General features: G+C 48.7%; 3 protein-coding genes across 3 annotated transcripts; all 3 read right to left on the bottom strand.

The window, feature by feature from the left end:
- Positions 1-3,202: 3,202 nt before the first annotated feature.
- On the bottom strand, positions 3,203-11,534 carry LOC118517019 (uncharacterized protein K02A2.6-like). Its single transcript, XM_036062872.1, has 2 exons — positions 9,600-11,534; positions 3,203-3,531 (listed from the first exon to the last, which is right to left on the bottom strand). Exon 1 carries the CDS (start codon positions 11,308-11,310, stop codon positions 9,631-9,633), a length of 1,680 nt encoding a protein of 559 aa, XP_035918765.1. The 5' UTR covers positions 11,311-11,534; the 3' UTR covers positions 3,203-3,531; positions 9,600-9,630.
- A 393-nt stretch (positions 11,535-11,927) lies between these two features.
- Positions 11,928-13,725, bottom strand: LOC118517016 (uncharacterized protein K02A2.6-like). The gene is made up of 3 exons (XM_036062868.1): positions 13,012-13,725; positions 11,994-12,114; positions 11,928-11,944 (listed from the first exon to the last, which is right to left on the bottom strand). Exons 1-3 carry the CDS (start codon positions 13,723-13,725, stop codon positions 11,928-11,930), a joined length of 852 nt encoding a protein of 283 aa, XP_035918761.1.
- LOC118517018 (uncharacterized protein K02A2.6-like) lies at positions 13,552-21,883 on the bottom strand. The gene is made up of 2 exons (XM_036062871.1): positions 19,949-21,883; positions 13,552-13,880 (listed from the first exon to the last, which is right to left on the bottom strand). Exon 1 carries the CDS (start codon positions 21,657-21,659, stop codon positions 19,980-19,982), a length of 1,680 nt encoding a protein of 559 aa, XP_035918764.1. The 5' UTR covers positions 21,660-21,883; the 3' UTR covers positions 13,552-13,880; positions 19,949-19,979.
- Positions 21,884-22,105: the final 222 nt, after the last annotated feature.

Genomic DNA, 22,105 nt, shown 5'->3' on the forward strand with positions numbered 1-22,105 from the left:
TGGTAAACTGCGTACCATTGTCGCTGACAATCGTCTCTGGCATACCAAACCGTGCACACAGTCCTCGTAATATCTTAACCGTTACTTGTGCAGTTGTATGCTTTGTCGGTATTATTTCTGGCCATTTGGAATACGAGTCTACTGCCAGAAAATAATACTCTCCCTCGATGGGCCCGGCGTAATCAATATGAATACGCTGCCAGGGAGCGGTCGATTTTGGCCAATCCACCGGTGCACAGTGCTCTGGAGACTTCGCTGCACTTGCACACGGTTGACACGTTTTAACAACGTCCTCGATTTCACTGTCCATCTTTGGCCAATAAACGTATCCTCTTGCTAGTGCCTTCATACGAGTTACCCCAGGGTGTCCTCTGTGCAAGAGCTTCAGCACTCGATCTCGCATGTTTGCTGGAATCACAACCCGTTCTCCGAATAAGAGGCAATTTCCCACAGTGGATAAGGCCTCCCGCCGTACGAAGAATTGTTTCAGCTCTACACTTTTCTCTTCACCCATCGGCCAACCATTCTGGACGAACTGGAACACCTTCCGTAACATAGAATCTGTTTGTGTACCACGCTCCAAATCCTTGAAATTCAACGGCAGGGCTTGAGTTGCACTCGTCACCAGATGATTCATATCATCTTCAAGCTGGATACTAGCAATAACGTAATCCTCTTCTGGCTTTTCGTGACGATTCATCAATCTCGAGAGGATGTCCGCATTGCCAAACTTGTCTGTCGCTACGTATTCTATAGTGAAATCGTAAAGAAGAAGCGCTAATGCCCAACGCTGAAGCCTGTTCGCAGTGTACAACGGAATTCCTTTACGTGAGCCGAAGATTCTGAGGAGAGGTTGGTGATCAGTTTGTAGCGTGAATTTACGTCCGAACAGCATGCGGTGGAACTTCGTCACAGCGAACACAATTGCGAGACCCTCGCGATCTGGCTGACTATAGTTCATTTCCACCTTCGTTAACGCTCGCGCGGCATGCTGGATAACCTTTACACGCCCATCCGGAAACCGATGACTGATGGTAGCTCCCAAACCTACTAATGAAGCATCCGCTGACACGATTATATCCTTCGACGGATCATAGTGGGTCAGAAGTAGGTCGGAACTCAAAATCTCCTTAAATCTCTCAAAAGATTTCTGGCATTCGGCTGTCCACTTGAATTCGCCTCCCTTTTGCAACAAAAGGTCTAGAGGATACCGCAGATCTCGCATCTGTGGTACGAATTTCCCATAATAATTTATCGCACCAAGATACGATCGAACCTCACTCAGCTGCGATGGCGCTGGCATTTTCAAAATGGCTTCTATTTTCGACGGGTCCGGTCGTAGGCCTTGCCCATCCAGCAGATGTCCCAGGTATCGTATTTGGGGTTTCAAAAAGGAACATTTTTCCACACGTAGCTTAAACCCAAACTCCTCGATCCTTGACAAAACAGCTTGCAGATTCTTCAGATGGCTTTTCACATCTGCACCACCTACGATGATGTCATCCATATAACCCGCAACACCTTCCAGCCCACTCAACATAGAGTCCACGATCTGCTGGAATGCACCAGGTGCTGTTTTTACCCCCGGCGGTAGTCTGTTGAAACGGTAAAGCCCCTTGTGAGTGTTAATAGTTAACAACTCACGACTTTTCTCGCATACTTCCACTTGCAGGAAGGCCTCAGCCAAATCGATTTGGCTAAACACTACCGACTTCCCAATGGCTGTGAAGATGTCTTGAGGAATCGGCAACGGGTACTGGTGTGGCTGAAGTGCGTCATTAAGACCGGTCGAGTAGTCGCCACAAATTCGAACGGTTCCGTTTGCTTTCCTCACCACTACAATGGGTGCAGCCCATTCTGAGGAATCGGTTGGTGTAATAATACCGAGACGCTCCAACCTTCCCAACTCATCTTCGACCATTGTCTGCATCGCATACGCCACAGGGCGTTTCGGGCGGAAAACAGGGTTAACATTGTCTTTCAGCTGCAAGCTTACTTTTACCTTGTCACACCGACCAAGCTCGCTGGAGAATAACGCAGGAAATTGTTCTAAAACGGCCGCACCAGCATCTTTAGTGGAACTTATGATGTTGCAGAAGGCATCAAGTGGCTGTTTCCACAATCCGAAAACATCCATACTGTCTGTTCCAAATAACAACAGGTCCTCTTCCACAACACGCACTAACACCTGCTTACGCCGTCCATTGACTTCCATAATACCTTTCCATTCTCCCAGCAGCTTGAGTGTCTCACCATTGGCCGTCTTGGCTGACACTGTTGCACTGTCTAATTTCGGACTGCCTATTTGACGCCACGTACCCCTCGATATTATAGTGATATCGGCACCGGTATCTAACTGCAGTTGCAACCTACGTCCGTTTAAAATCACATCTACGTATTTGCGTTTGGCCTGGATTTTGTTAACCGTTACCACCTTAACGTTTGCGTTGCGAGACCGATAGCGGAAACGATTACGGTTCGCCGTCTTACAAAATCCCTCCTTATGGCCTACCTTATTGCAGTCCTTACATGCGTGCGTAGCAAATGAGCATTCCCTCGCGAAGTGTTTATCACCACACAGCCAGCAACTTACTGCTTTTTGTTCTTTATCACGCACAGGATTGCTGCGAAAATCTTTGACGCTTTTCCTAACAGCCCGTACCTCCTGCGAAGCGGTAGATATCAGCTTGCTGTCTTGGCGCAGGTTTAGCAGGCGTTGAGATTCACCACATAGTTGGTCCAGCGTTATGTTTACGTTGTCTTCCATCTTAGAGAGCAACCGTACTCGAATATCGGCATCCGCATCTCCCTTGAGTCCACACACGTATAACAAACATTTAATCTCCTCCTCTGCAATCCCCGCCAACTTAGCTTCCACGACCTTTTTATTAACACGGCACGCGTACGCTCGGTACTCCTCGTGTGACTCTTTCACCATCTGCAGGCACTTAAACCGTTTGCACACGGTAGATTCGCGGTCTCCAAACAGCTTTTTCAGCTTCTCCACGGTGGTGGTGAAATCGAAATCCTTCGGCTGTTTTGGCATGATGGAGCTTATGTAGCGCTCGTGCTCCGCTACACCTATCTTCCGAAGAAGAAGACGAAGCTTTGTTCCATCATCCAACCGTTTCGCGTCATCCAGGAATAACCCTTCATATCGAACAAACCAGCCTTCGAAGTTTGTTTCCTCTGTATGATGAAATTCCTTGATCTGTCCGGCGATGGCGTCTATCGCTTTTTCAGGACATTCGCTGTCCTTTGCCTTCATCACCGACATCACGCTGTTCAACAGCTGCTGTTGCTGATTTAACATTTGCTGCTGCTGCTTGAACATCTCGACGATCCATGCCGCGTTCGGTTCTACCGGTGTAGTCATTTTATATAACTCGTCGCCACTGTTGTATCTTGTGATACAATATATATTTTATTCCTTTTCTAATTGTACACGTCTTTTGTGCCCGAGCCTGCAACGAAGAGTGCGCGGTTTTCTTGGCGTCCCCAGAAGCTGTCAAGCTTCAACCCGTTTATAACCCTACGCTCACGTCTCCAACAATTACATAGAAATGTAGTTTTATTTCTATCTAAAGCTAGCTTTGGTTTCCTCCCATTCGCATTCCCATTCCGCATTCCAGGGACCAGCTTTGCCCGTGAACAACACAACACACATGGTTTGGTCTGATAATTGTACACAGTTTTGCGATTGTATCGAAGGATCGAATAAAATTGCTTCACAAACTTCACCAACCACCCCCAACCCAGAAGCGGGTTCCTTGACTGGGTTTTACCCGTAGCAGCAGTATATGGGCACCTGGGCAATACGCAGTGCCGGACAGACAGCACTGCACAACGAACACAACTTACACATCACCCACACACACACATACACACACATCATTTGTTTATTTACACCCACACAAATCATTACCTTGCACCGTTCGATATTCAGACATTGTGCGAGAAGCGACCGCGTTGCCGGGCCAGTATGAATGCGGTGCGTTTATAATGCAGTGCTGGGTACGCGCGTGTTTGGCGCACTACTGTGAGGCGAAACTAACAACGACGCCGGTGATTCGCGATGCTGGGAAAAGGTGCGCCAGTGGGAATGATGGCTTGTACAGCGCGCACAGCTGCCAGTACTGCTCGCCGCCTGCGAAGGGCCCGATCAACGCGGCCAGCTTTGTATGGGCGTGCGTCTATGCGGCAGTGTCGAAAATTCGTGATTTTTTCGCAACTACCCCCACGGGGGACTAAAAACGACGGCGGCGGGGGCAAAAGGAGTGGCAATGGGCGTGGTCTGGTTGTTTGTACAACGCGTACGTCGGTGCCACCACTGGCACCTGGCACTGGGTACAATAATATTACAATGTGCATGTTCATAGGCGACGACATAGTTTAAAAAAAAAAACGATGACACTTAACGTCTGAAACCGTCGTCGTTGGTCAAAATAAACGCGTCCTCGAGGCGAAAAGGCGCGCACGCATTAAACGTCGGGTAAAAGGTCGGCCACACATTATGCTTAAGCGGCTGGAAAACAGAAACTCCACATAAAAAAAAAAAAGAAAAAAAAAACAAAACGAAAATTTCAAAAAGCTTCAGTAGAGTTAGTGATGGGATTTGATTCCCGGGGCGGCCCTGCCATGTGACGACCGGCGCCGCTGTAGCGTCGGCCACCGGACCACTTGTGCGAGGTGAAGGAAAGGTACTGAGAAAAGCGCCAAAGTACATACGGTTGATACACTGACACATTCTCACTGCGGCGCCGTACGCGAGAGCGTATGCTCTCCTGAGAATGCTCATCGACCGATCGAATGATTGCGAGAGCGAGACCGGTACAGGAATTAGAACGACACAGTCTAGCGAATGCTCTACCGTTGCTGAAAATGTCTCTTTGGGAAAGGGGGAGGGGGGAGTCGAGAGCGTAAAAAATGGCGAACGCAGCGTGTGTAGCTGTTTGCTTCTGTGATTGTTGTTAAATGTAATGTATCGACCTTGGGCAGCTATGACACCATCAATAAAAGCGAGACTGACGCGGCGGGATCGCGCAGTCGTAGAAAGTAAGCCGCAAGCGACACACGCTGGTGTCTTCCTATTAATTCTAACAATTGTAAGCTCATCGAGCAAACTCAAGCTTTAGTCTAAACGATCCCGTTCAGAAGGCGTTTGAGCAATTTATGGCGCTTGGCTTCCTAAAATATTATGTCACACCCACGCGTCCGATAGCCGTTCAGCTAGGGAGTTAGCAGAGGTGTACAATAAACACAACCGGGCCAGGATAGGCAACACCTTTTTATGTACCCATGTCGGCACATAAATAGCCAACGACCAACGAGAACGAGAACGAGGTGGCCATTACGGAGGATTACTTTACTTTACCATTACGATAGACCATTACGCATTTAAAATAATCAATAAATAGCCACTGCACGGCCACTGTTTCAATTACATAGAAATGTAGTTTTATTTCTATCTAAAGCTAGCTTTGGTTTCCTTCCATTCGCATTACCATTCCGCTTTCCAGGGACCAGCTTTGCCCGTGAACAACACAACACACATGGTTTGGTCTGATAATTGTACACAGTTTTGCGATTGTATCGAAGGATCGAATAAAATTGCTTCACAAACTTTACCAACCACCCCCAACCCAGAAGCGGGTTCCTTGACTGGGTTTTACCCGTAGCAGCAGTATATGGGCACCTGGGCAATACGCAGTGCCGGACAGACAGCACTGCACAACGAACACAACTTACACATCACCCACACACACACACACACACACACATCATTTGTTTATTTACACCCACACAATTCATTACCTTGCACCGTTCGATATTCAGACATTGTGCGAGAAGCGACCGCGTTGCCGGGCCAGTATGAATGCGGTGCGTTTATAGTGCAGTGCCGGGTACGCGCGTGTTTGGCGCACTACTGTGAGGCGAAACTAACAACGACGCCGGTGATTCGCGATGCTGGGAAAAGGTGCGCCAGTGGGAATGATGGCTTGTACAGCGCGCACAGCTGCCAGTACTGCTCGCCGCCTGAGAAGGGCCCGCTCAACGCGGCCAGCTTTGTATGGGCGTGCGTCTATGCGGCAGTGTCGAAAATTCGTGATTTTTTCGCAACTACCCCCACGGGGGACTAAAAACGACGGCGGCGGTGGCAAAAGGAGTGGCAATGGGCGTGGTCTGGTTGTTTGTACAACGCGTACGTCGGTGCCATCACTGGTGCCGGTACAATAATATTACAATGTGCATGTTCATAGGCGACGACATAGTTTAAAAAAAAAACGATGACACTTAGCGTCTGAAACCGTCGTCGTTGGTCTAAATAAACGCGTCCTCGAGGCGAAAAGGCGCGCACGCATTAAACGTCGGGTAAAAGGTCGGCCACACATTATGCTTAAGCGACTGGAAAACAGAAACTCCACATAAAAAAAAAAGAAAAAAAATAACAAAACGAAAATTTCAAAAAAAGCTTCAGTAGAGTAGTGATGGGATTCGAATCCCGGGGCGGCCCTGCCATGTGAAGACCGGCGCCGCTGTAGCGTCGGCCACCGGACCACTTGAGAGAGGTGAAGCAAAGATAGTGACAAAAGCGCCAAAGTACATACGGTTGATACACTGACACATTCTCACTGCGGCGCCGTACGCGAGAGCGTATGCTCTCCTGAGAATGCCCATCGACCGATCGAATGATTGCGAGAGCGAGACCGGTACAGGAATTAGAACGACACAGTCTAGCGAATGCTCTACCGTTGCTGAAAATGTCTCTTTCGGAAAGGGGGAGGGGGGAGTCGAGAGCGTAAAAAATGGCGAACGCATCGTGTGTAGCTGTTTGCTTCTGTGATTGTTTTTAAATGTAATGTATCGACCTTGGGCAGCTATGACACCATCAATAAAAGCGAGATTGACGCGGTGGGATCGCGCTGTCGTAGAGAGTAAGCCGCAAGCGACACACGCTGGTGTCTTCCTATTAATTCTAACAATTGTAAGCTCATCGAGCAAACTCAAGCTTTAGTCTAAACGATCCCGTTCAGAAGGCGTTTGAGCAATTTATGGCGCTTGGCTTCCTAAAATATTATGTTACACCCACGCGTCCGATAAACATTCAGCTAGGGAGTTAGCAGAGGTGTACAATAAACGCAACCGGGCCGGGATAGGCAACACCTTTTTATGTACCTAGGATGTCCAAATAAATCGAAGCTCCGAAGGCAAACGCTGTTCTGTTAGGACAAACGCGACGCGGACCTAAACAGGTACAGCCTCCCACGTAGGATCTCACTAACACACTTCACCAATACAATTAATATTGTTAGCCTATAAGGATCTTTTTATCTGTTAGTAAACTTCACATGTAATAGTAATCCACACAGCGACAGTTCATTAGCCGACAGCCAGGCTTGTGCGAGCAGCGAACAAGTTTCAACAAGGAAGTGTTCGTCGAGATTATGGGGTCGTTAGACATCCTTCCACGGACACGGAGCGGAATCCACTAAGCGCAGGGGAGCTGCTTTTGAGCATTGCGCAATCGCTCAACCCACAGCGTGCCCCTGGTGACGGCAACAACATCCCGAACGTGGCCTTCATTGCAGCGATGACGGCCTTTCCCGGTGTCTTCAGGAGAGCGTTCCAGCACTATATTGATTCCCGGACCACTTCCCGGACGAGTGGCGGGATCGGGAGCTGCAACAAACGGACAGTAGTTAAGAACGTGTGGCAGTATTTGGCTGAATTTGCGAAAGTGAACGGTATGTGCGCTCTTACCCGATGCCCAAATCCTTGTTTCGTACATCGTCAAACGACGGCTAGATGTTCCGTTCCTGTGCGTTCCTGCGACGGAGCAAAAAAAAAAAAAACATCACCGTGAGTATAATCAAGCACATCCGTTGGTGTCCGGAACACTTTGGTTGATGTTATTACCGTCATCGTTAGCGGAATGCGAAACTACTCACCCAACGTATGCACTGGACGTACCGCGCATTCACCATCCAGAAGTATCGTCTAGCAGAAGAGCGTGTGAAACAACAAGTACAGCACACTGCCTCCCCGCCAGACCGGCAGACATCCACGCGCACGAAACACTCTCCACACTCTCGCGATGGCCACTTGCACGCATCTCAGGCAGTCCTGGATGCTGGAGAGACTCAGCACACGCGCGTTGGTAAGCCTGGCAGGATGTGCACAGCAAACACAAATCACTCGCGCGAGCTTTCTTTCGTGTATTCGGTAACTGGATCGAGCGGAGGTAACAGGCTGCCCCCGAATTCTGTCCGGGGGGCAGGCCGCCCGCCTGTGGAGTTTTCAACGCCGAAAGACGTCGAATTAACGTCGAGCATACACTTTCAAACACTGTGTGTAACGGGCGAATGCGAGGCCGGCACACGGAACACGAAACACTAAATTGAAAACATGAGAAACACGGCAAATCTCTGTTTGCCTACTAGACGACATTAGATAATGACAGTGTGAATTGAAAACACATCTCAGCACACATTGGAAACCATCCATAGGAATAATTAATAAGTAAAAGTCAGGCATGCGTTGAAACCATTATTTAGCAAGCTGAAGTGTGCAACAGACGTTTTTTCCACTGTGTCTCATCTCAGCACCATATTTCATCGAAAATGGCCAGCCGTAAGATCGGAAACCGTCGTAATGATACGTCGTTGCACCTGGAACAACTGACGTGTGAACTGAAGAACAAACTGAACGAACTGCCGCGAGTGAGCAACGTGACATCAGATGACAACGGACCATGCACAGCGGCAGATTTAAGGGTTTGGGAGTACAAGAATTTCGTTTTTATGCCAGACGACATGAAGCGTTTTTACCTGTCGACCGATGGGATGCACACGAGCTGGACTTACAATTATTCGAAGCGCGCAAAATTACGTGTAGGCCACCTCTACATACCTAAATTGACGCAAATCCAGAACCTCGAACTGAAAGGACCGGGAACTGTGTTCGAGCTCGACCGCATAGGTGACAGGGGTTTCGTTTTACTCGTGTACAAGACAAACGTTACAACCCGTCCGGAAATTTATTTGTTGGAAGTGGGATCGTGGAAGTGGACACTGTTGGCGGACTCCTTTACGACCTACTTACGCATGAGCATCGAGCATCTCGGGCTACCATGTTGGCAGTTAGCCTTTGCCAGCTGTCGCCTGCCAGGGTGGGCTGAACAGCTGTTTTTGGTGCTGGCTCCACATTTGCTGTTGGACTATGACGAAATGCTAGGAGCGAAGAGCGCGCCGGTATACCAACGAGCGCAGCACCCGCTCAATGTGCTAGATCCGGCTAGATTTTGGACCACGGTACGACGCATGCGCTCGGCACATAAATAGCCAACGACCAACGAGAACGAGAACGAGGTGGCCATTACGGAGGATTACTTTACCATTACGATAGACCATTACGCATTTAAAATAAACAATAAATAGCCACTGCACGGCCACTGTTTCAATTACTGTTGTATCTTGTGATACAATATATATTTTATTCCTTTTCTAATTGTACACGTCTTTTGTGCCCGAGCCTGCAACGAAGAGTGCGCGGTTTTCTTGGCGTCCCCAGAAGCTGTCAAGCTTCAACCCGTTTATAACCCTACGCTCACGTCTCCAACATCCCCCTGCTTTAATTGCGATAATCGCTCATCCAAACAGGCTGCTTCTTTAATCGTGCTGATCGACGTGGAGCTGCATCCGAGCAGGTCTGCTGAGAGTTGTCGTTATCAGGCTCAACATGTTCCGTAGTCGTCGACGGAACTAAAGATGAGGATGCCGGCTCGATACTTCCAGGCATGTCCCAGGCATCCAACAATACATGCAGTGGAAGCTGTGTTTGCTGACGGTCGTCCGCTGCATGTCGTATTCTAAGCTGGTTTACGTGGTATCGTAGAGACCTACCGCAGATGTCAATCATGTACATCACGCTTCCCAGACGATCAGTCACTACTCCGGATACCCACTCCCAGCCATTCCGATGGTATCTTTTCACGTAGACCTTGTCGTTTACGCAGAAATTCCTTCCGACGATAGTGTCATTCACCGCTGGTTGTCTAGCAAAATTACGAGAAGATGGTCGCAAAAGCTCGAGAGCGGTTCGAACTTTCCTATTCAGCATCATCTCCCCCGGCGATTTCTGCTCCAGCGTCTTGTTCGGCGTGGTTCTGTATGCCAACAGAAATTCATCAAGGGCCTCATGCATTCCACCATTTCCTTCGCGGATCTTTTTAACAGCTCGCTTAAAGGTGTCCACGAACCTTTCAGCCTGCCCGTTCGATTGCGGATGATACGGCGCAGTTCGCACATGATGGATACCGTTCTGTATGCAGAAGTCCCCGAACTCCGAACTGGTAAACTGCGTACCATTGTCGCTGACAATCGTCTCTGGCATACCAAACCGTGCACACAGTCCTCGTAATATCTTAACCGTTACTTGTGCAGTTGTATGCTTTGTCGGTATTATTTCTGGCCATTTGGAATACGAGTCTACTGCCAGAAAATAATACTCTCCCTCGATGGGCCCGGCGTAATCAATATGAATACGCTGCCAGGGAGCGGTCGATTTTGGCCAATCCACCGGTGCACAGTGCTCTGGAGACTTCGCTGCACTTGCACACGGTTGACACGTTTTAACAACGTCCTCGATTTCACTGTCCATCTTTGGCCAATAAACGTATCCTCTTGCTAGTGCCTTCATACGAGTTACCCCAGGGTGTCCTCTGTGCAAGAGCTTCAGCACTCGATCTCGCATGTTTGCTGGAATCACAACCCGTTCTCCGAATAAGAGGCAATTTCCCACAGTGGATAAGGCCTCCCGCCGTACGAAGAATTGTTTCAGCTCTACACTTTTCTCTTCACCCATCGGCCAACCATTCTGGACGAACTGGAACACCTTCCGTAACATAGAATCTGTTTGTGTACCACGCTCCAAATCCTTGAAATTCAACGGCAGGGCTTGAGTTGCACTCGTCACCAGATGATTCATATCATCTTCAAGCTGGATACTAGCAATAACGTAATCCTCTTCTGGCTTTTCGTGACGATTCATCAATCTCGAGAGGATGTCCGCATTGCCAAACTTGTCTGTCGCTACGTATTCTATAGTGAAATCGTAAAGAAGAAGCGCTAATGCCCAACGCTGAAGCCTGTTCGCAGTGTACAACGGAATTCCTTTACGTGAGCCGAAGATTCTGAGGAGAGGTTGGTGATCAGTTTGTAGCGTGAATTTACGTCCGAACAGCATGCGGTGGAACTTCGTCACAGCGAACACAATTGCGAGACCCTCGCGATCTGGCTGACTATAGTTCATTTCCACCTTCGTTAACGCTCGCGCGGCATGCTGGATAACCTTTACACGCCCATCCGGAAACCGATGACTGATGGTAGCTCCCAAACCTACTAATGAAGCATCCGCTGACACGATTATATCCTTCGACGGATCATAGTGGGTCAGAAGTAGGTCGGAACTCAAAATCTCCTTAAATCTCTCAAAAGATTTCTGGCATTCGGCTGTCCACTTGAATTCGCCTCCCTTTTGCAACAAAAGGTCTAGAGGATACCGCAGATCTCGCATCTGTGGTACGAATTTCCCATAATAATTTATCGCACCAAGATACGATCGAACCTCACTCAGCTGCGATGGCGCTGGCATTTTCAAAATGGCTTCTATTTTCGACGGGTCCGGTCGTAGGCCTTGCCCATCCAGCAGATGTCCCAGGTATCGTATTTGGGGTTTCAAAAAGGAACATTTTTCCACACGTAGCTTAAACCCAAACTCCTCGATCCTTGACAAAACAGCTTGCAGATTCTTCAGATGGCTTTTCACATCTGCACCACCTACGATGATGTCATCCATATAACCCGCAACACCTTCCAGCCCACTCAACATAGAGTCCACGATCTGCTGGAATGCACCAGGTGCTGTTTTTACCCCCGGCGGTAGTCTGTTGAAACGGTAAAGCCCCTTGTGAGTGTTAATAGTTAACAACTCACGACTTTTCTCGCATACTTCCACTTGCAGGAAGGCCTCAGCCAAATCGATTTGGCTAAACACTACCGACTTCCCAATGGCTGTGAAGATGTCTTGAGGAATCGGCAACGGGTACTGGTGTGGCTGAAGTGCGTCATTAAGACCGGTCGAGTAGTCGCCACAAATTCGAACGGTTCCGTTTGCTTTCCTCACCACTACAATGGGTGCAGCCCATTCTGAGGAATCGGTTGGTGTAATAATACCGAGACGCTCCAACCTTCCCAACTCATCTTCGACCATTGTCTGCATCGCATACGCCACAGGGCGTTTCGGGCGGAAAACAGGGTTAACATTGTCTTTCAGCTGCAAGCTTACTTTTACCTTGTCACACCGACCAAGCTCGCTGGAGAATAACGCAGGAAATTGTTCTAAAACGGCCGCACCAGCATCTTTAGTGGAACTTATGATGTTGCAGAAGGCATCAAGTGGCTGTTTCCACAATCCGAAAACATCCATACTGTCTGTTCCAAATAACAACAGGTCCTCTTCCACAACACGCACTAACACCTGCTTACGCCGTCCATTGACTTCCATAATACCTTTCCATTCTCCCAGCAGCTTGAGTGTCTCACCATTGGCCGTCTTGGCTGACACTGTTGCACTGTCTAATTTCGGACTGCCTATTTGACGCCACGTACCCCTCGATATTATAGTGATATCGGCACCGGTATCTAACTGCAGTTGCAACCTACGTCCGTTTAAAATCACATCTACGTATTTGCGTTTGGCCTGGATTTTGTTAACCGTTACCACCTTAACGTTTGCGTTGCGAGACCGATAGCGGAAACGATTACGGTTCGCCGTCTTACAAAATCCCTCCTTATGGCCTACCTTATTGCAGTCCTTACATGCGTGCGTAGCAAATGAGCATTCCCTCGCGAAGTGTTTATCACCACACAGCCAGCAACTTACTGCTTTTTGTTCTTTATCACGCACAGGATTGCTGCGAAAATCTTTGACGCTTTTCCTAACAGCCCGTACCTCCTGCGAAGCGGTAGATATCAGCTTGCTGTCTTGGCGCAGGTTTAGCAGGCGTTGAGATTCACCACATAGTTGGTCCAGCGTTATGTTTACGTTGTCTTCCATCTTAGAGAGCAACCGTACTCGAATATCGGCATCCGCATCTCCCTTGAGTCCACACACGTATAACAAACATTTAATCTCCTCCTCTGCAATCCCCGCCAACTTAGCTTCCACGACCTTTTTATTAACACGGCACGCGTACGCTCGGTACTCCTCGTGTGACTCTTTCACCATCTGCAGGCACTTAAACCGTTTGCACACGGTAGATTCGCGGTCTCCAAACAGCTTTTTCAGCTTCTCCACGGTGGTGGTGAAATCGAAATCCTTCGGCTGTTTTGGCATGATGGAGCTTATGTAGCGCTCGTGCTCCGCTACACCTATCTTCCGAAGAAGAAGACGAAGCTTTGTTCCATCATCCAACCGTTTCGCGTCATCCAGGAATAACCCTTCATATCGAACAAACCAGCCTTCGAAGTTTGTTTCCTCTGTATGATGAAATTCCTTGATCTGTCCGGCGATGGCGTCTATCGCTTTTTCAGGACATTCGCTGTCCTTTGCCTTCATCACCGACATCACGCTGTTCAACAGCTGCTGTTGCTGATTTAACATTTGCTGCTGCTGCTTGAACATCTCGACGATCCATGCCGCGTTCGGTTCTACCGGTGTAGTCATTTTATATAACTCGTCGCCACTGTTGTATCTTGTGATACAATATATATTTTATTCCTTTTCTAATTGTACACGTCTTTTGTGCCCGAGCCTGCAACGAAGAGTGCGCGGTTTTCTTGGCGTCCCCAGAAGCTGTCAAGCTTCAACCCGTTTATAACCCTACGCTCACGTCTCCAACAATTACATAGAAATGTAGTTTTATTTCTATCTAAAGCTAGCTTTGGTTTCCTCCCATTCGCATTCCCATTCCGCATTCCAGGGACCAGCTTTGCCCGTGAACAACACAACACACATGGTTTGGTCTGATAATTGTACACAGTTTTGCGATTGTATCGAAGGATCGAATAAAATTGCTTCACAAACTTCACCAACCACCCCCAACCCAGAAGCGGGTTCCTTGACTGGGTTTTACCCGTAGCAGCAGTATATGGGCACCTGGGCAATACGCAGTGCCGGACAGACAGCACTGCACAACGAACACAACTTACACATCACCCACACACACACATACACACACATCATTTGTTTATTTACACCCACACAAATCATTACCTTGCACCGTTCGATATTCAGACATTGTGCGAGAAGCGACCGCGTTGCCGGGCCAGTATGAATGCGGTGCGTTTATAATGCAGTGCTGGGTACGCGCGTGTTTGGCGCACTACTGTGAGGCGAAACTAACAACGACGCCGGTGATTCGCGATGCTGGGAAAAGGTGCGCCAGTGGGAATGATGGCTTGTACAGCGCGCACAGCTGCCAGTACTGCTCGCCGCCTGCGAAGGGCCCGATCAACGCGGCCAGCTTTGTATGGGCGTGCGTCTATGCGGCAGTGTCGAAAATTCGTGATTTTTTCGCAACTACCCCCACGGGGGACTAAAAACGACGGCGGCGGGGGCAAAAGGAGTGGCAATGGGCGTGGTCTGGTTGTTTGTACAACGCGTACGTCGGTGCCACCACTGGCACCTGGCACTGGGTACAATAATATTACAATGTGCATGTTCATAGGCGACGACATAGTTTAAAAAAAAAAACGATGACACTTAACGTCTGAAACCGTCGTCGTTGGTCAAAATAAACGCGTCCTCGAGGCGAAAAGGCGCGCACGCATTAAACGTCGGGTAAAAGGTCGGCCACACATTATGCTTAAGCGGCTGGAAAACAGAAACTCCACATAAAAAAAAAAAAGAAAAAAAAAACAAAACGAAAATTTCAAAAAGCTTCAGTAGAGTTAGTGATGGGATTTGATTCCCGGGGCGGCCCTGCCATGTGACGACCGGCGCCGCTGTAGCGTCGGCCACCGGACCACTTGTGCGAGGTGAAGGAAAGGTACTGAGAAAAGCGCCAAAGTACATACGGTTGATACACTGACACATTCTCACTGCGGCGCCGTACGCGAGAGCGTATGCTCTCCTGAGAATGCTCATCGACCGATCGAATGATTGCGAGAGCGAGACCGGTACAGGAATTAGAACGACACAGTCTAGCGAATGCTCTACCGTTGCTGAAAATGTCTCTTTGGGAAAGGGGGAGGGGGGAGTCGAGAGCGTAAAAAATGGCGAACGCAGCGTGTGTAGCTGTTTGCTTCTGTGATTGTTGTTAAATGTAATGTATCGACCTTGGGCAGCTATGACACCATCAATAAAAGCGAGACTGACGCGGCGGGATCGCGCAGTCGTAGAAAGTAAGCCGCAAGCGACACACGCTGGTGTCTTCCTATTAATTCTAACAATTGTAAGCTCATCGAGCAAACTCAAGCTTTAGTCTAAACGATCCCGTTCAGAAGGCGTTTGAGCAATTTATGGCGCTTGGCTTCCTAAAATATTATGTCACACCCACGCGTCCGATAGCCGTTCAGCTAGGGAGTTAGCAGAGGTGTACAATAAACACAACCGGGCCAGGATAGGCAACACCTTTTTATGTACCCATGTCGGCACATAAATAGCCAACGACCAACGAGAACGAGAACGAGGTGGCCATTACGGAGGATTACTTTACTTTACCATTACGATAGACCATTACGCATTTAAAATAATCAATAAATAGCCACTGCACGGCCACTGTTTCAATTACATAGAAATGTAGTTTTATTTCTATCTAAAGCTAGCTTTGGTTTCCTTCCATTCGCATTACCATTCCGCTTTCCAGGGACCAGCTTTGCCCGTGAACAACACAACACACATGGTTTGGTCTGATAATTGTACACAGTTTTGCGATTGTATCGAAGGATCGAATAAAATTGCTTCACAAACTTTACCAACCACCCCCAACCCAGAAGCGGGTTCCTTGACTGGGTTTTACCCGTAGCAGCAGTATATGGGCACCTGGGCAATACGCAGTGCCGGACAGACAGCACTGCACAACGAACACAACTTACACATCACCCACACACACACACACACACACACATCATTTGTTTATTTACACCCACACAATTCATTACCTTGCACCGTTCGATATTCAGACATTGTGCGAGAAGCGACCGCGTTGCCGGGCCAGTATGAATGCGGTGCGTTTATAGTGCAGTGCCGGGTACGCGCGTGTTTGGCGCACTACTGTGAGGCGAAACTAACAACGACGCCGGTGATTCGCGATGCTGGGAAAAGGTGCGCCAGTGGGAATGATGGCTTGTACAGCGCGCACAGCTGCCAGTACTGCTCGCCGCCTGAGAAGGGCCCGCTCAACGCGGCCAGCTTTGTATGGGCGTGCGTCTATGCGGCAGTGTCGAAAATTCGTGATTTTTTCGCAACTACCCCCACGGGGGACTAAAAACGACGGCGGCGGTGGCAAAAGGAGTGGCAATGGGCGTGGTCTGGTTGTTTGTACAACGCGTACGTCGGTGCCATCACTGGTGCCGGTACAATAATATTACAATGTGCATGTTCATAGGCGACGACATAGTTTAAAAAAAAAACGATGACACTTAGCGTCTGAAACCGTCGTCGTTGGTCTAAATAAACGCGTCCTCGAGGCGAAAAGGCGCGCACGCATTAAACGTCGGGTAAAAGGTCGGCCACACATTATGCTTAAGCGACTGGAAAACAGAAACTCCACATAAAAAAAAAAGAAAAAAAATAACAAAACGAAAATTTCAAAAAAAGCTTCAGTAGAGTAGTGATGGGATTCGAATCCCGGGGCGGCCCTGCCATGTGAAGACCGGCGCCGCTGTAGCGTCGGCCACCGGACCACTTGAGAGAGGTGAAGCAAAGATAGTGACAAAAGCGCCAAAGTACATACGGTTGATACACTGACACATTCTCACTGCGGCGCCGTACGCGAGAGCGTATGCTCTCCTGAGAATGCCCATCGACCGATCGAATGATTGCGAGAGCGAGACCGGTACAGGAATTAGAACGACACAGTCTAGCGAATGCTCTACCGTTGCTGAAAATGTCTCTTTCGGAAAGGGGGAGGGGGGAGTCGAGAGCGTAAAAAATGGCGAACGCATCGTGTGTAGCTGTTTGCTTCTGTGATTGTTTTTAAATGTAATGTATCGACCTTGGGCAGCTATGACACCATCAATAAAAGCGAGATTGACGCGGTGGGATCGCGCTGTCGTAGAGAGTAAGCCGCAAGCGACACACGCTGGTGTCTTCCTATTAATTCTAACAATTGTAAGCTCATCGAGCAAACTCAAGCTTTAGTCTAAACGATCCCGTTCAGAAGGCGTTTGAGCAATTTATGGCGCTTGGCTTCCTAAAATATTATGTTACACCCACGCGTCCGATAAACATTCAGCTAGGGAGTTAGCAGAGGTGTACAATAAACGCAACCGGGCCGGGATAGGCAACACCTTTTTATGTACCTAGGATGTCCAAATAAATCGAAGCTCCGAAGGCAAACGCTGTTCTGTTAGGACAAACGCGACGCGGACCTAAACAGGTACAGCCTCCCACGTAGGATCTCACTAACACACTTCACCAATACAATTAATATTGTTAGCCTATAAGGATCTTTTTATCTGTTAGTAAACTTCACATGTAATAGTAATCCACACAGCGACAGTTCATTAGCCGACAGCCAGGCTTGTGCGAGCAGCGAACAAGTTTCAACAAGGAAGTGTTCGTCGAGATTATGGGGTCGTTAGACATCCTTCCACGGACACGGAGCGGAATCCACTAAGCGCAGGGGAGCTGCTTTTGAGCATTGCGCAATCGCTCAACCCACAGCGTGCCCCTGGTGACGGCAACAACATCCCGAACGTGGCCTTCATTGCAGCGATGACGGCCTTTCCCGGTGTCTTCAGGAGAGCGTTCCAGCACTATATTGATTCCCGGACCACTTCCCGGACGAGTGGCGGGATCGGGAGCTGCAACAAACGGACAGTAGTTAAGAACGTGTGGCAGTATTTGGCTGAATTTGCGAAAGTGAACGGTATGTGCGCTCTTACCCGATGCCCAAATCCTTGTTTCGTACATCGTCAAACGACGGCTAGATGTTCCGTTCCTGTGCGTTCCTGCGACGGAGCAAAAAAAAAAAAAACATCACCGTGAGTATAATCAAGCACATCCGTTGGTGTCCGGAACACTTTGGTTGATGTTATTACCGTCATCGTTAGCGGAATGCGAAACTACTCACCCAACGTATGCACTGGACGTACCGCGCATTCACCATCCAGAAGTATCGTCTAGCAGAAGAGCGTGTGAAACAACAAGTACAGCACACTGCCTCCCCGCCAGACCGGCAGACATCCACGCGCACGAAACACTCTCCACACTCTCGCGATGGCCACTTGCACGCATCTCAGGCAGTCCTGGATGCTGGAGAGACTCAGCACACGCGCGTTGGTAAGCCTGGCAGGATGTGCACAGCAAACACAAATCACTCGCGCGAGCTTTCTTTCGTGTATTCGGTAACTGGATCGAGCGGAGGTAACAGGCTGCCCCCGAATTCTGTCCGGGGGGCAGGCCGCCCGCCTGTGGAGTTTTCAACGCCGAAAGACGTCGAATTAACGTCGAGCATACACTTTCAAACACTGTGTGTAACGGGCGAATGCGAGGCCGGCACACGGAACACGAAACACTAAATTGAAAACATGAGAAACACGGCAAATCTCTGTTTGCCTACTAGACGACATTAGATAATGACAGTGTGAATTGAAAACACATCTCAGCACACATTGGAAACCATCCATAGGAATAATTAATAAGTAAAAGTCAGGCATGCGTTGAAACCATTATTTAGCAAGCTGAAGTGTGCAACAGACGTTTTTTCCACTGTGTCTCATCTCAGCACCATATTTCATCGAAAATGGCCAGCCGTAAGATCGGAAACCGTCGTAATGATACGTCGTTGCACCTGGAACAACTGACGTGTGAACTGAAGAACAAACTGAACGAACTGCCGCGAGTGAGCAACGTGACATCAGATGACAACGGACCATGCACAGCGGCAGATTTAAGGGTTTGGGAGTACAAGAATTTCGTTTTTATGCCAGACGACATGAAGCGTTTTTACCTGTCGACCGATGGGATGCACACGAGCTGGACTTACAATTATTCGAAGCGCGCAAAATTACGTGTAGGCCACCTCTACATACCTAAATTGACGCAAATCCAGAACCTCGAACTGAAAGGACCGGGAACTGTGTTCGAGCTCGACCGCATAGGTGACAGGGGTTTCGTTTTACTCGTGTACAAGACAAACGTTACAACCCGTCCGGAAATTTATTTGTTGGAAGTGGGATCGTGGAAGTGGACACTGTTGGCGGACTCCTTTACGACCTACTTACGCATGAGCATCGAGCATCTCGGGCTACCATGTTGGCAGTTAGCCTTTGCCAGCTGTCGCCTGCCAGGGTGGGCTGAACAGCTGTTTTTGGTGCTGGCTCCACATTTGCTGTTGGACTATGACGAAATGCTAGGAGCGAAGAGCGCGCCGGTATACCAACGAGCGCAGCACCCGCTCAATGTGCTAGATCCGGCTAGATTTTGGACCACGGTACGACGCATGCGCTCGGCACATAAATAGCCAACGACCAACGAGAACGAGAACGAGGTGGCCATTACGGAGGATTACTTTACCATTACGATAGACCATTACGCATTTAAAATAAACAATAAATAGCCACTGCACGGCCACTGTTTCAATTACTGTTGTATCTTGTGATACAATATATATTTTATTCCTTTTCTAATTGTACACGTCTTTTGTGCCCGAGCCTGCAACGAAGAGTGCGCGGTTTTCTTGGCGTCCCCAGAAGCTGTCAAGCTTCAACCCGTTTATAACCCTACGCTCACGTCTCCAACATCCCCCTGCTTTAATTGCGATAATCGCTCATCCAAACAGGCTGCTTCTTTAATCGTGCTGATCGACGTGGAGCTGCATCCGAGCAGGTCTGCTGAGAGTTGTCGTTATCAGGCTCAACATGTTCCGTAGTCGTCGACGGAACTAAAGATGAGGATGCCGGCTCGATACTTCCAGGCATGTCCCAGGCATCCAACAATACATGCAGTGGAAGCTGTGTTTGCTGACGGTCGTCCGCTGCATGTCGTATTCTAAGCTGGTTTACGTGGTATCGTAGAGACCTACCGCAGATGTCAATCATGTACATCACGCTTCCCAGACGATCAGTCACTACTCCGGATACCCACTCCCAGCCATTCCGATGGTATCTTTTCACGTAGACCTTGTCGTTTACGCAGAAATTCCTTCCGACGATAGTGTCATTCACCGCTGGTTGTCTAGCAAAATTACGAGAAGATGGTCGCAAAAGCTCGAGAGCGGTTCGAACTTTCCTATTCAGCATCATCTCCCCCGGCGATTTCTGCTCCAGCGTCTTGTTCGGCGTGGTTCTGTATGCCAACAGAAATTCATCAAGGGCCTCATGCATTCCACCATTTCCTTCGCGGATCTTTTTAACAGCTCGCTTAAAGGTGTCCACGAACCTTTCAGCCTGCCCGTTCGATTGCGGATGATACGGCGCAGTTCGCACATGATGGATACCGTTCTGTATGCAGAAGTCCCCGAACTCCGAACTGGTAAACTGCGTACCATTGTCGCTGACAATCGTCTCTGGCATACCAAACCGTGCACACAGTCCTCGTAATATCTTAACCGTTACTTGTGCAGTTGTATGCTTTGTCGGTATTATTTCTGGCCATTTGGAATACGAGTCTACTGCCAGAAAATAATACTCTCCCTCGATGGGCCCGGCGTAATCAATATGAATACGCTGCCAGGGAGCGGTCGATTTTGGCCAATCCACCGGTGCACAGTGCTCTGGAGACTTCGCTGCACTTGCACACGGTTGACACGTTTTAACAACGTCCTCGATTTCACTGTCCATCTTTGGCCAATAAACGTATCCTCTTGCTAGTGCCTTCATACGAGTTACCCCAGGGTGTCCTCTGTGCAAGAGCTTCAGCACTCGATCTCGCATGTTTGCTGGAATCACAACCCGTTCTCCGAATAAGAGGCAATTTCCCACAGTGGATAAGGCCTCCCGCCGTACGAAGAATTGTTTCAGCTCTACACTTTTCTCTTCACCCATCGGCCAACCATTCTGGACGAACTGGAACACCTTCCGTAACATAGAATCTGTTTGTGTACCACGCTCCAAATCCTTGAAATTCAACGGCAGGGCTTGAGTTGCACTCGTCACCAGATGATTCATATCATCTTCAAGCTGGATACTAGCAATAACGTAATCCTCTTCTGGCTTTTCGTGACGATTCATCAATCTCGAGAGGATGTCCGCATTGCCAAACTTGTCTGTCGCTACGTATTCTATAGTGAAATCGTAAAGAAGAAGCGCTAATGCCCAACGCTGAAGCCTGTTCGCAGTGTACAACGGAATTCCTTTACGTGAGCCGAAGATTCTGAGGAGAGGTTGGTGATCAGTTTGTAGCGTGAATTTACGTCCGAACAGCATGCGGTGGAACTTCGTCACAGCGAACACAATTGCGAGACCCTCGCGATCTGGCTGACTATAGTTCATTTCCACCTTCGTTAACGCTCGCGCGGCATGCTGGATAACCTTTACACGCCCATCCGGAAACCGATGACTGATGGTAGCTCCCAAACCTACTAATGAAGCATCCGCTGACACGATTATATCCTTCGACGGATCATAGTGGGTCAGAAGTAGGTCGGAACTCAAAATCTCCTTAAATCTCTCAAAAGATTTCTGGCATTCGGCTGTCCACTTGAATTCGCCTCCCTTTTGCAACAAAAGGTCTAGAGGATACCGCAGATCTCGCATCTGTGGTACGAATTTCCCATAATAATTTATCGCACCAAGATACGATCGAACCTCACTCAGCTGCGATGGCGCTGGCATTTTCAAAATGGCTTCTATTTTCGACGGGTCCGGTCGTAGGCCTTGCCCATCCAGCAGATGTCCCAGGTATCGTATTTGGGGTTTCAAAAAGGAACATTTTTCCA

This window comes from Anopheles stephensi, unplaced genomic scaffold (assembly GCF_013141755.1).
Source record: "Anopheles stephensi strain Indian unplaced genomic scaffold, UCI_ANSTEP_V1.0 ucontig431, whole genome shotgun sequence".
Lineage (NCBI taxonomy): Eukaryota > Metazoa > Arthropoda > Insecta > Diptera > Culicidae > Anopheles > Anopheles stephensi.